The sequence below is a fragment of the Lipotes vexillifer genome, unplaced genomic scaffold, assembly GCF_000442215.2.
Source record: "Lipotes vexillifer unplaced genomic scaffold, Lipotes_vexillifer_v1.1 scaffold322, whole genome shotgun sequence".
NCBI classification, from domain to species: Eukaryota; Metazoa; Chordata; class Mammalia; order Artiodactyla; family Lipotidae; genus Lipotes; species Lipotes vexillifer.
The window spans coordinates 2,319,825-2,334,379 of record NW_006776528.1 but is presented as its reverse complement, the minus strand read 5'-3'; the positions used below and the strand labels follow the sequence as shown (position 1 = coordinate 2,334,379).

The following is a 14,555-nucleotide window of genomic DNA, read 5'->3' as shown; positions in this document are numbered from 1 at the left end:
ATATATATATATATATATATATATGTATATAAAACCATCTCCTTTTTCTCTTTTTGGTCTGTCTCTTGTTTTTCTCAGGCTGGTTGAAGGAAAGAAGGGGGTAAAAGTGGAAAACAGACCTTTCCTCTCCAAACTCATCTTCCTCAACGTCTCTGAACATGACTATGGGAACTACACGTGTGTGGCCTCCAACAAGCTGGGCCACACCAACGCCAGCATCACACTGTTCGGTGAGACGGAAGCCCAGGCTGGGCAACGAGAGAGGGAGGGGCGTGTGGAGGAGGGGGGCAGGAGGGAAGGGCAGTGCAGCGGGGGCGTGGAAGAGAGTCAGGGGTAGTTAGGCAGGGTGGGTGAGAAGCGGTGGGTGAGAGGGGGAGAGGGAGAGAGAGAGAGAGAGAGAGGGAACCAGCACACGTATGAAAGTAGACACCAGGTGTCATTCTATACTAGGAAGAATCCTGATATCAGAGAAAAGGATTTGAGGATACTGAAGTGACATTGCATTTTTCCCCTCAGTATCTTCTGAACTGACTGTGGTTATTACAGTTAGGTCTAATAGTCAAGAGCCCAGAGAGGAACATGCACTATTTCCATACTTGTTCCCTTGATGAGTGTGAAATGTTACCATTTCTGAAACTTTTTCTGGCCATTGGGACATAAGAGAAACTGCATTGTATTTATAAAAGTAGAATCATGGGCCTTGGGATCCTGAAAGCTATTAGTGCTAGAGGAAGAATTAACATAGAAAATGACTGTTTCCCGAGTTCTCCATTTGTGTCCAAGGGTGTTGTCTGAAGGGATCTGTCCAACCAAGCCCCCATCCGGACAGAATTCCCATAATCATTCATGCATTAATTCATTCAGTCACTATTTATTGAGGACTAATGTGTGCAAGGCAAACTGCTGTGCCTTCATTACATATCCGGCAACTGTACTGGTGCCAGAAACAAGGAAAGGAAGCAAGTAAACAAGCTGCCTCTTAGACCCCGATGTCTCGCACTTCTGTGGGTAGAATAGCTGCACAGAAGTGAGTCTGGATGCCCGAGCCTCATCTGGCATCTGTGATGGGTTCCATCCCTGGGTAGAGGCAGATTCTCCCCACAGCCCACAGGGTCAATCTCTGGTTGCTTTGGGGGCAAATCCCTCCAGGCCCCAACAAGTTCGGTTAGCTTGGAATTTTTCAAGTCCACCATGTTAACAAGCACTCTTGAAAGTTACAGGGAGGGAAAGGTGAGGAAGTTAGCAGAAAATTGACAGGAACCTAAATCCTTTTTATTCTGAGGACCCCCCAGATAATTCCAGAGATTCAAGTAGCGCCCCTCCCCCTGCCCTGCCAAATCCTCTCCATGGCACAGTGGACCCAGCCTGCCCCGATAGCCCACCTGTGGTGCTCCACTGTCCCATCTCGATTTCCAAATCACATTCCATTCCCCTTTTACCCAGCATGTAAAATAAAGCCCAGCTTTATCCAGGAGGGCTGGGAAGGGGAAGCCTGCCCTTGATCCCAGAGCTGGCAGACGCGAATGGGCAGAGCTGTGATTAGAGTGATTGATGTGTCTCACGCCTCCCACACAGGGCCAGTCGTCATGGCCCCTCACATTTGTCAGCCTTTTGGCTTTTTGGCAGGTGTCTGTCTGCAGGAACAGAAGGACCATGGTTAGGAAGGGGCAGCCCCCTCCTTCCCTTGCCTTGCAAATCCAAGGTTCCCCCCGAGTTCCCTGCTCGCCACCCATAGCCTTCCTCGTTTCTGTAAACAATCTCCCTCCTCCTCTGACCTCTTTGCTCTTCCAAATCAGATGCATGAAATGGTTTTGCAATTGGCTTTATCACTGCTAATTCCCCGGCCTCTTCCCCTTAAGCCATCTAAGATGAGAAGAGAGAGAAGAAGCAGACTTTAAGAGTGAAATCCTGGCATTTGTGACAAGCAATGCAGTGAAGCATGTGCCATAAATCTGCTCCTTTCCGCAGACCCGTGTTTGGCAGTTAAAACCTCTGCCCGCATCCCCACCGGTCTGTCAGCATTCATGTCACCCTGTGTATCATTTGGGACAGTCCTACAATTGCCAGCTTTCTGGAGTACAGGGGGCTCTACTAAAAACATGTTAAAAACTGATAGTATGGATTCAGATAAGTTTAGAAAGCCTGGGTCCAACAAAGATGAACAAGGTCCATGTGGGAATGTTCTTTAACATGGGAGGTCTCAGAGCCTTTACAGACTAAATCTCTAAGAGGCAGAAAAAGTTTGGAGCATTTTTCCAAATTTAATCAAACAGAAACCAAGTTTTTAGCCTCATTTGAGAGATCATTTCTGAGGAGCCCATCACAGCACTGCCACCTGGGTGGCGTAGTACAACGAGGCTATGAAATCCCGCTAACGGGCAAGATGGGCGTTTCCACCGCATCGGCTCTGCTGTGGCTGGTCCACAGAGCGCGGCCCCTAAACTCTCACCACCCCCTATCAGTAAGACCTCTTGACAAATATAAATGTATTAGGGAGTTTCCCATGTCATTTCCTATTATCAGAAGACTCGGCTCAGAGCCATCAAGCCGACTTGAGCAGGTTGGAAAGCAGCTTTTACTTTATGCGAATATACTTTGTGATGAAGGTCATTCTCCTGTAGCATCAGAGAGCTGTGGCTAAATTAGCATCGTTTTGCCACCAGCCTGCACATAAGCTGTACACATGACCTGACGTTGAAAAGTGAGGGACGCTGGTGCTAGGAGATTCCCATCAGGGTCAGGGGTGGTCCTTCCTATCAGGAACCAGTAGGGTTCTGAGCACCTTGTCCCTAAGGTTCCAGAGGCTGCAGGGGACCAGGAGAGTTCAGCCCCTGTGATCCTGAATCACAGAGGTTCCTGGGAGGACCTTGCTCCTGCCATGGTGCCATGAGGACCAGAAATTCCTGAACTAGGTCTTCCAAAATGAAACAGTGTGGGTGTGGATGTGACACAGATCTCATCTGGAAAGGGACTTTGGTCCTGTGTTACCAAATCAGCACCCCAGCTCAGCACAAACCCAGAGTCCACGCTCCCTGCGCTGGGGTGCGTACGCATGGCCAGCCCCTCACCTTCCGACCACGGCATCCTGTGTGCACGCACCCCACCTTTCAGCGTTCCTCATGCTGCATCTTGTCCTACCACCTCTGGTTTTTGTGTCTTCTTTTGTTACTCCATCCCTCCAGAAATGTGTGTGAAAGACAGTATACAAACTATATATGGCCAATATATAGCTACTGTATATAATATATGTGTTTGTTTTCATTTTTCTCTCCTGTATATCCCCACCTGCTTTAGAGCTAAGTGAGCCTACAAGCTCAACTTTGTTACAAGGTCAGTATCCCACCCACCCCTGCTGTCTGGTTTCTTTCCTCCCCGCTTTCTCCCAGACCCCCCTCCCCACCCCCTGCCGTGCATCACCCAAGGCTCCTGTCTGTACAGGTGCTTAGTGAATGGCAGCAGAAGCTAAGGAGGTTACTGGGAGCCGATGAAACTCCAGGGATAGCCCCCTTTTCTCTGCTCACCTTGCCCACCTCCCCAGAAGGGCTAGGAGTGGAGAGGAAAGTAAATGGCACTAACTTCTCAAAGCCCGGAGATCTGCTGGAGGCAAAAGCCTGAACCAACAGGCAGAGAAGTTCACCCACTGAGCAGTTTTCATAACAAGAGTCCCGTTGACAGCCTAGCCATAGAAGCAAACATCCTGTGCAGGGAGATTCGGGTGGTCCTGAAGCTGCAGCAGCAGGTTCACGGGGAGGGTCTCCGGGAAAGAAAGGTGGGCAGGCATACCTGTGGGATCCTCGGCAGCAGTGACCTGGAGCGGGCGCCACTAAGCTCTAGTCCAGAGCTGCACTTCTGGGTGTTCTTTGCACTTGGGCAGCTCAGGAAACATCGCTCAGACTCAATTTCCTCTTCTGTGACATAGAACTGATCTGCCTTATCTATCTGAGAGCTGTTCCAGCCTTCAACTGAGAGCATGTATTAAAAAGGCTTTGAAAATCGTCAGGTGCACGTTAGATTGTTGGAGTCCAGTCTCCGGATACAGGGACCTCCACATGTCACGACACAGGGGTTCATGAACTCATTTCTCAAGCCCTCTCCCCATCCCCTTTCCACCTCTTCTACTCCAAGTCCTCCCCCCATAGGACACCTGCATCTCTCACCTCTTTTTACTCAGCCCTTCACATTTTCGTAAGCTCCCTAGCCTAGCAAAAGTGATTCATTTAGACTGTGACTAAACATTTGGGCAGGAGTGGGCCCAGGCTGAGTGGTAGAATCAAACACGTGCTGTGTGTGCTGTTTATGTTTTCCTCCTAAGGACTGTGCAGACCCTCAGAGAGCCCCACAGGAAGGCAGCTGTGACAACAATGACGGGAATGTCTTTTCCCACCTTGCACCTACCCTCCGACCCTTCTCATCCCACCTGTTCATCCATTCGCGTTGCACAGTCATCGGGCGATGGCGTTAGACTTGGAAGGCGGGGGAGGGGATGGAAGAAAATGAATTATATGGGAAGCTGTTTGACATATGAGGAAGAATGCTTTTATCGTGAAATGATTCAGGGATGCATTATTCACCTTAGTGATGTAGGGCACCCTGGTGATAGACCACAAAGGGGAAAATGAAACAAAGAAACAGAAAAAAAGTGAAGTCAGTGGAAGTGTCCAGGTTCAACTTGATCCAACTTACGTTTATCGAACCCCTGGGCAAGGCGTATCTGCAGATCTCAAAGAGCGTTAGAAAAGTAGCTAAGGGCATAAATGGTAAAAGGGATGTGTGAGAGACAGGACGTAAAGCAGAAGATGCTTCACAAGGGACTTTGAGAAGTGACTCAGCTCATTCTGATCAGTGAGATCTTTACTCTCAGAGGGAAAGCGACTTTTAAAACAGGGAGTGGTTGCTAAGGAGTTAGAATTCCACCGAAGGTGCCCTCAAGGGTTGGAGGGGGCACGTCCCACGCTAAAGCCAACAGTAACAAAACTGATCGGAAACAAACAAATCACTACCTGATACTGAGCATGGGACCAGGAGCAGAGGATCCACCTGCTGACGCAGAGCTGAGCATTCTCACCTGCTCTGCTGGCCACTGAGTCTGGGGCAGGGTCTGCAAGCCAGCTCTCTACTCTGATTCTACTGTGCTCCCACCCTTCACCTTCTTGTTGGGTGCAGGGCAATGGGTCCAGGCCAGAAGTTGCAGTTGGTGGAAACCTGGAACATTCCAAGACGTGGATTAGTGTGGTCCTCCGTGTAGCTGTTGGACTCTTGTACAGCTCAGGAGTATTTTAGAGAAAACAGATCTCGCTCCTGGGATATTTCTCATTCATCTGTGTGTGTGTGTGTATGTGTGTCTGTGTGTGCGCGTGCATGCGTGTGTGTGTGTGTGTGTGTGTGTTGTTTTTTCCTCCTCCTTTTCTAGCGTCCCATAGAATAGAGAGCTACCTCTTTTCTCAGGGAAATACTCCCAGGTTATGCTCCCCTCACCTCCAGTGGATTTCCACGGACAAGGAACGCTTGGCTTTAAGAGACATTCCAAGCTGTTTTGCTACTTAATATTCGGATGGTCTAGAAAGATTCAGATAAGAGAATTTCACTCCTTCTCAGCATTTTCTGCCACCCTTGAAGTATTTCTCTGCTCCCTTTTTGCAAACACAACAGATTGCATGCCCCCCTCTCATATTAATATCTGGTGGTGCAGGACTCTTGCCGTGATAACTAAGGACTCAGGGATACACCGCCATCCCTCACTCCCTACTTCACAGGCATATGTGCCAGGGGCACAGTGCAAACTCAGCGGCTCGGTGGCTGTTCATTTCCCATCCTCTGGTCCTTTGTCTTTTATCTCCTGGGCAAGGAGTCAGATTTGGCGGTATCAGTGGGCTGGGAAAGGTTGGCTGATTAATGCCTGCGAACCTTGCAGTGACCATCAAATCATCTTATTAAAGAAGATGGAAGTAAGTCAACTTTGTGCATCGGAAGGAAACAATTGCAGTGGCAGAGATGATCTGTTTTTAGAGACACACTGAGCTGCTTTGCAGAAATTCCAATATGTACCCAAAGGATTATCACAGATCTATAGAGGGTATTACTATGTATATTCGTTGCTTGCCCTGCAAAAGACTGAGCCTTTCAGCAAATCTTCATGAAAAACAGCAGAGCTCCTGTATTTAGGCAACGCTGAGGATTGTTTAATAATAGGTGTCACCTTGCACTTCACTCCAAGAGTTTTTGAAATGCATTTCCTCCTGAATTTCAATGGTTCGAATACGGATATGCAGTGCGACTGTATTTATGCTACTTGAAAGATAGTTAATTAAGGGCAGACACCCAGCAGTGAGCATTTCTATGGCACGTGTGTCTAAATACAGAAGGTACCAAAAAAGATCCCTTCACGCCGTTTCTGGAAGGTTTATTTGTCCCGTATAACCATCCTGGTGTGAAACCAGCCCTGCCCCACCCATTAGAATCAGCACCCCTTTGCCCACCTAGGCACTTGGATTCAGCTGGGCTTGGTGGCAGAAAGATCACTTCTTGGCTTGACCAGAGATATTAACTTGGAGGCTTAAAGGGAGCAGTTCTTTTTTTGTTGTTTTTATGTTATTTTTCTTTCTTTCTTTCTTTCTTTTTCTCCCACTCTACCTGGCTTCACCTTAATACATCAACAAAAAGACCACACATTTCAGGCTAGCTCTTGGTGAGAAAAATACATGCTTAGATTTGAAGGATGGTTGTTTTTGTCGATAGCCAAGGGTTAACGCAAAGCCTTGAGCTCAGGGCTCGTACACGCTTGGAGGTTCGAAGAGGCTCCTACTCCCGGAAGCTGGGCCCAGTGGTGTTAGCACCTCATGACAGTTTCTACATCTCTTTTTAGAACCAAATCACAGGGAGGGGCTGGAGCTCAGCAGGCGGTGCCCACTAAATATAAAGAATGCCTTGGTTACTTTCCCTCCTCACTGCGGTGACATACATGAGTGGCAGAGGGGTTGAAACATTGCCACCTGGAAAAGCCCAAGGTTAAGTTCTAGGAAAGTCCAGAATGAGTGTCAAATAGCCCTTTACCCATGTGGACACCAAGGCATGATGACCTTGGAGATTCACCAGGAAAGGATCTGGATGGAACTAAGCTGAAGCTGTTTTCAGGTCTTTGCCCTCACAGAGACCACTTCTGGCTCCAGAGCACCGCAGCATCGTGTGCTTTCACTGTATTCCTCTTCCAGATAGTTCCAACAAGCCAGACTACCAGGTAGAGCCCCTCCCTGCGTCCTCCCTCTGGCAGAGTCTAAGCCAGCCCCCCATCACTCTGTGGGCTGCCCTCCCTCACACGTGCCCTACTTTGCACCGCTTGTCGTTTGGGGGCGAGAGGCCATATGCCTCCAAGCATCTCTCTGCAGACTGTCCTTCCTTCCAGTCACCCTCCGTCCTGGTACAGGGAGGCTCAAGACAGTGGGGCCTGAATGAGACAATTCATGAAAACAGCCCCTGGTTAGCTGCTAGGCTGGGGTTGAGGGCCCAGTAATCTCTCCAAGGGACTGTCCTTGCTAAACGCACAGCAGACAGCATGGACCGGCACTCCTGGCTTTTCTCTACCACCCTGACTGTACATCACATCTTCTCTGAGTCACCCCTTTGATCCTTGATCTTAGATCCACCCACGGAGTGGCTTCTCAGGGTTGCTAATGTCCACTTGGATCAAGATTTGCATCGTATCTCAGACGCCTTTAAAGAGTAGACTGAGAGCTTGAATGCACAGGGACATACCTGATTTTGGTCAAATGTTTTAGTCGAGTTTAGGCTGAGTTATTTCTAGGTTGTCTTTCTTTCTACATGTGAGGATCTTTGCATGGAGGATTGTATCACTTCGATGCAAAAGACTTTAATGTCATTTTCTTTTGTTCAGCTTTATTTTCCTTTATTTCAGGTATAATTGATGAGTAAAAGTATAAGATATTTAAAGTGTGCACCATGGTGATTTGATACCCATATACACTGTGGAAGGATTTCCCACCCTCTGTATCCAGGGTGAACATGTGCAGAGGCCCCCAGCTAAAGAGGGAGGTGAAAGATGAGAGGTCATCCCACTGCTGGCTTGTCAGCAGAACGGGCTCTGTGGATTGGCCTGAGAGCTTGAATTGGTGAATGAGGGTGTTTTCTGGGTCAGCCAGCAGAGCGGGGCTGGTGTCCAGCATTTCCACAGGTGGGTCCCAGCAGCAGGGATGCAGGTCTTAATGCCTTAGGTCGCTCCAGAGAGAGGAAGCCCTCTGGGCCAGCTTCCTGTAGTCTGAGTCATCAAGAGAGGTCAGTTATCAAAGGTCTGGGCTCCTCTGGTACGTGGAAACTTGCTCCCCAGTATTTCTAAGATGCACTGATAAATGCCAGTTAACTTTACATCTCAAACAGAACTTGGCTACCTGCATTCAGATTGTTGTAGGAGGGCCTATTTGTATCAGCCAGTTTTATACTAAAGCCTGCAGACTTTAACTAATTCGAGGATAGTCTGGTGGCCAAAGAAAGAAGGTTACTCTCCAAAAAGTGTTTATTGGCTTGGGACCTATGGCTCCACGGTACTGGCATACCCTGCTAAGACACGGTAGGGGTGCTGGCTCTCTTTGGGTCAGGGTTCCAATGTGACCATCACTCACATCCTTCCCCAGCCCCCCACTCAACCTATGGCAACTGACTTCCCAGCAGGCCAGAGGGGTGCACGTCTGGGGGCTGGGCTGTGGTCAGAACAGCATGGGGGCTGGGCCGGAAGTTCAGCCTCCTTCCCCTAAACCATCAGAGGGTAAAGTGAGTGTCTCTGGCTGCTCTCTGCCTTAACAGTGGCTTGTTTTTCATTTCTTTTAGAAGTCAAAACCACAGCTCTGACCCCTGGGAAAGGTTGGTATGCTTGCTTTCCAGGTAGCTGCTGCCTTGGTGGGCTGAGGTGCACAAGACTCTTTGCCTTCTTGCAAGATGCCTTTTCTTCTGCACTAACCCCAGGAGGCAGCCCGGTGGGAACCACCTGACCTTGGGCCGGCCCAGTGTCAATTCAGATTAACTGTCCCCAAGGACATCTGATTCTCCCCGGGGGGCCTCCCCTGCAGAAGTCTAACTTGTCTTTGCTGCCAGCACTAATGAGGACCTGTCCATGCCCCAAATAGCTCCATGTCTGGGCCCCTCTGTACCAGGCCCGCCTCTTTCCTTTGCACACGGATGCTCTAATGCAATGATCTTCTTAGACCTTGGCCCTGCATGCTGGCCTCTGCTTACCCTATTCTCTCTTTCTCTCTCTCTAACTTGGAGCTGGAAGGGAAGTGGCAGGAGGGAGGGGAAAGGGGAAGGAAGGGGGAGGTTCTTGGGTGAGTCACTTGGCTACAAATAAATTGCATCTTATTTGAGGCTTTCATTCCATCCAGATGTTTCCGATGGATAATTGACACTCATCACAGTTCTCCGGGACCCTAATGATCCTGGTGATTAGTCTCTTTAGGCCTCCAGAGCTCTATAATGAGATTGAGGCAATAAAGGCATTCCACGCAGAGTGGAAGCATGGCTGGATGAAGAGCAGAGACCTCATCTGTGTGGCCGAGTCACCAGGCAGGTGGGCTGCACTGTCGCTCTGGCCAGCAAGGGCTCTGAGAGGGCCTTGCTCCAGGAGCTTGGGATCCATACCTGCCTGGACCGCAGGTCCTCCTCTCATGGCAAGCTTCCTGTGCCGGTCAGTGTGCGAGGGCCTGTGTGCTCCCCACCTTGACTCGTGCCCCTGGACCTTGGGGAAGTCACTTAAGGTCTCCGAGGTTGAGTTTCCACACATTAGGGCGGGAGATAATAACCTTCATCTCCTACGTGAGGGGCTTTTTGGGGCCGGAACCCCTTTCCAGTTGCAGGCCCTCCACCTGGAATTTTAACCAATATGGCTTTACTTCTGTGAATATCTTCCCTCAACCACGAGAATTTTCAGTGACTTTTATTGGAAATAGTTCAAAATGGGGGGAAGGGTGTTCAGATGAGAAAATGGAGGTAAAGCCAGAGGCAAGGTAGGAGAGAATGTTTTGCTTTTTTCTTGGTTTGGTTTGTGGGTTTATTTCCAAGCAGAATCTTAAGAAGAAGAAAAACAGAGACAATGTAAGCATGGACATGTAGCACAGGTTACAATGTTCTGGTTCCTTCTTTCAACAAAGAAGGCCCCCTGTTGGGGGCCCAGCTAGGCACAGACCCTGCGCTTATGGAGCTCACAGCATAGGGGAAGAAATGCATGTGAGATACATAAAGATAACTGTAGGACAGGATGGTGCATATTTTAATAGTGGGATGTGTATAGTGCTGTGGAAGCAAACCAGAGTAAGTCAAGGAAGGCTGCCTGGAAGAGGTGACGGGCCAGAACAGAACCTGGAACAAGGAATGGGAGTGAGTCGGGTGAAGAGCATTTCAGGCAGAAGGTGCAAGGATGGGAATTAAATAAAATAGGCTGGAAGGTACACGGTCGTGTGCGCACACGTATGTGTGGTGCCCGCCTGCTGGTGGGGGCTGGGCGTGAGGCTAAGGAGGCAGATGGCAGGCAGACTAGGAAATGCAATGCGTGTCCTATGGAGCAGCTGGGAGCTTTTGTAAAGGCTGAAGGAATCCAATCCATCAGTGATCTGATCAGCTTGGAGTCACAGACACAGCAGCCTGGAGTTGACACAAGGAGTCAACCCAAGGGGTCCAGGCGCAGGTGGCGGAGAGCTGGTGCACATCCTCTGAGAGGATGTGAGGAGACCCCGCCTCCGGGTTTCTCCAGGGACCACCCCTGTTTCCTCCTGCAGGCAGCTGTGTCCAGGAGGGAGGCTGGGCGGGGCAAGGGGAGGGTGCTGGGGCGGCGAGGCCAGGCTGGAAGTGGTGTCCAGGGGAGTGACAGCCCCGCGGACCCACCTTGGCCAGGAGGGTGGCCGCGGAACATCACACAGGGAGGGCCCCCAGCACACCCAGCGGCCTTTTCCTTTCTTCTCTGGGAGGAGTTCTCTGACAGGGAGCCAGGCCCCCTCCCCACAGGCTTCCTGCATGCGTCCCAGGGCACGGGCGGAGCCGGAGCAGTACAGGCGAGCCGGAGCACCTGCCGCGCAAGGCCATTGCCAGGTTCCCCGGGCACTTTTGCCAGCTCCCAGCCGCCACCTGCGGGGCGTTGCAGACTCTGTGGCCGGCAGACAAGGTTCCTGACTTTTTTGAGCTGGTAATCAAGCCAGGCCCCTGCTGGGCTGTCTGCCTGGCTTGTGCATCCTCATCTTCCTCCCTGGAGACGTCCGCTGGCCGGGCAGCCCAGAGGGGTGGAAGGCGGCAGAGGCAGAGAGCATCTCCATGCGGGAACTGGCGACGTCCCCTTTCTCTTACCAGGAGTGGGGTTGGGAGGGCTGTGCTGGCGGGGAGTGGGGAGTGGGTTTCAGAGCTGTGTGAGCCAGTGTTCAGGAGAGAAAAGAGGTGAGAGAGGAGCCCTGTGTAAGCAGACGCGTGTCTGTCCAGGCGCCATGAGCCAGGCGTGCAGGATGCGTTTGGAATCGCGGAGCAGTGTGCACCTGGGGAGGGGTGCAGCCACCAACCCTCCCGTCACACTTGGAACCCAGCCGCTCCCAGGGACTCAGAACAACCTCGCTGTCTCAGAGTTGGCCTCGGGCAGAGGCAGGGCAGAGGAGGGATCCTGGAGTGGTCCAGAGAGGAAGGGCTTTCTCACAGGAGAGGAATAGATAACTCCTCACTCTAGAAGCCCTGGGGCCGGCTTCTCTCCGGAGATTCCAAAGACTGCTCTATATATAGCAGTGATTGAATATAAAGGCTAGAGTTTCTGGTGGTGGTTTATATAGAAACATAGTAGTTAGATTTCAGAAGATGCAACCAATTGAATGGTCAACGATAAGCAAATCTGAATGGTGCTTCGTAGGGATGCTCCTCTGTCCCGGGTATCCCAGTGGACGGACAGAAGGAGAGCGTTCAGCTTCGTGTTGCCCAGACGTTCACCACCCTGGCGGGGAGCAGAAGAGGCGTGTCTTGTCCTTCCCCTCAGGAGAACTTGCGCTGCCAAGAAGTTCAGGCCTTGGGAGCACTGCTGTCGGGGAGAAAGAGAATCTCTACCCTTCCCTGCTCTTCTTGCCGGTCTAAAAATTAAATCGACGTAAGACAGAGTAACAGGAGAAAATAAAGCAAAAATTTACTAATATGTGTACATGGAAGAGGCCTAGGAAAAGTGATTAACTCACCAAAATGTCCCAAACCCTCACCTTAAATACCACCTTCAGCTAAAGGCAAAAGAGGATGTTGGGGGACTTTCCCTGGTGGTGCAGTGGTTAAGACCCCACGCTCCCAATGCAGGGGGCCTGGGTTCAATCCCTGGTCAGGGAATAGATCCCACATGCATGCCGCAACTAGGAGTTCGCATGCTGCAACTAAGACCTGGTGCAACCAAATATTTTTTAAAAAAAGAAGATGTTGGGGGTAGGGGCTTAGGACTTCAGAGGGAGGGGAGGCAACTCACAGAGAGACGGAAAGGGGGATGTTTGGTAGACAGTGATTTCGGGGCCAGGCAGGGAGATGGACGCAGAGAGGAGCATAACTAACAGATTGTGCAGGTCCATCCCTGTCTCCACACCCTGTTCACACTGTAGTTACCTATGGTGACAGCTCCCTTCCTGGTACAGGTCGTCTTTCTACATTCTTCAGGTAGTAAGGGGGAAGGGCAGAGTTTCTTCCTAAGTCTTTTGGGCCTTGATTGCTTTCAGCTGGAAATAATCTGCATGCCAAAGAGACATTTTGGGGTGACAATTTTGCTCCCCTGCAGTTTGAACCAGGCACCAGAGACACAGAGATTGGATGACCTGGTGCATTTCAAACTCCTGTTTAGCCACTGATCCAAAATCAGATTTGTCCCCAAGGTCTAAGGAATAAATCACAGGGACAGTGCTTCCGGGCCAGGACTTCTAGGGCTTGGAATGATTCCATATGGAATCAAGAAGCCTGATTTGATGCTGATCTGCATTAGCCAGAAGTGTCTCCATGTCCAGCATCCAAGTCAGGCAAGCAGGTTCTGGCTTTATCCCTTCAACCTAGTGATGACATGGACTTGGTGGGGGGCGGGGGGCACCAGCTTTAAATGCCTCCGTTAAATCCAATGCAAGAGCTTTCCAGAGTGAGTCCAGTCTGAGAAGATGCCCTGCTTCATTAGGTGCCTAATTCATCTGGGCATCCAAACTTGTGTGTACTGTTCCTGAATCATAGCTCCATTTATCACGGGCGTTCATGGCCACGGGGCTGAGGGGGCCACAAAGCTTATGCTTCAAGTGACAGGGAAGCTGCTGGGGAATTTTATGACCTCATAGTTTTCCTGCCTCCCGAATGTGGCTCCACGTCAGAGTATCTGTGTGCAGGTCGGGCTGGTGTGTGCCTTTTAGGAAAATATGCCATCCATCTCGCGCGTTCTGCATCGCCACACCATGGCGCCTTCTGCATCGCAGGGTACGTGGAAATCTCCCCTTCCTCCTGTGTGCGCGGCCGGAGGCCGCCTGTCCCTTTGCTTCATCCCCCCCACCACGTCGGGCGCGCTGGTCTGGACCTTTCGAGCACGTGATGCTTCAGCGAGGTCTGCTGTTACCTGATCCAGATGGGGGAGAGGCCAAGTGCGCTGCCCTGGGACCGAGCGATGCACAGAAGGGGCACCGAGGCCAGTGCAGCAGCCGCAGGGGACAGTTGGTGTGTCCAGCGAGTCCTCTCCTGCGTGACAGGAGGGTCACGTGAATGTTTAAGGCGGGCAGTGCTCGGAGGGATTGGACGATGATGCAAATGGTGCAGGGGTCTCACTTTATTGAAGCTCTGTGTAAGGTGTTGATTAATCAGCCACCTTTTTCTTGAACTTGCCCCTGAGCCATGGCCTCAGCATGTTCTGACAGCAGAGGAGTAGCAGGCACCTGCACACTGTAACCTGAGGTCCCTCCTGCCCGGGTGGACGCCCCAACACGTAGCTGTGCCCATGGGATCAAGGCTAGCGCAGCCTCTGGGTATGGAGCTGGGATGCTGGATGCTCCCAGTTGGAGGGGCCCGGCTCACGACAGGTGTGTTGTGTCTGCAGGCCCGGGCGCCATCAGCGAAGTGAGCAATGGAACGTCGAGGAGGGCTGGCTGCGCTTGGCTGCTACCTCTTCTGGTTTTGGTTTTGCACCTGCTCCTCAAATTTTGATGTGAGTGCCACTTTCCCCGCCGGGGAGAAGCTGCCGTCACCACCACCACCAACACATCAGCCACGGCGACCAAGAGCAACGCGAGCATCCCCGTTCTAAAGCAGATACAGTCCCACGAGATTCAGAGCCTAAGGGGACACAAATTCGAGGGAGGGGAACAGAGAATACTTTGGGAAAACAGGTTGAACGAGGACATTGGAAATCGCCTTGCAGATACGTAGGTACAGCTGAGTTTTCTTTCTTTTTCCAAACGGGAAGAATGCACGCGGCTTTGGACCCACCCGCAAGCTGCATGGCGTGACCTCCGTTACCAGTCAGGCAAGGGCTCAGCCGCTCTGCCCACCACAGTGCCCCCCCCCCAAGGAAAGTTCTGGAGTCGGCCACCCCA

The 14,555-nt window shown here is 51.1% G+C and overlaps 1 protein-coding gene across 2 annotated transcripts in view; it reads left to right on the top strand.

The window, feature by feature from the left end:
• NTM (neurotrimin) overlaps positions 1–14,166 on the top strand; it is a 402,928-nt gene extending 388,762 nt beyond the window's left edge. Inside the window, exons 7-9 of one of the 2 annotated variants that reach the window (XM_007450401.1) lie at positions 79–230; positions 8,836–8,868; positions 14,060–14,166. In XM_007450401.1, the coding sequence (XP_007450463.1) occupies positions 79–230; positions 8,836–8,868; positions 14,060–14,166 (292 nt within the window). The remainder of the gene's footprint in view (positions 1–78; positions 231–8,835; positions 8,869–14,059) is intronic. The other variant, XM_007450402.1, reaches the window with a different exon arrangement.
• Positions 14,167–14,555: the final 389 nt, after the last annotated feature.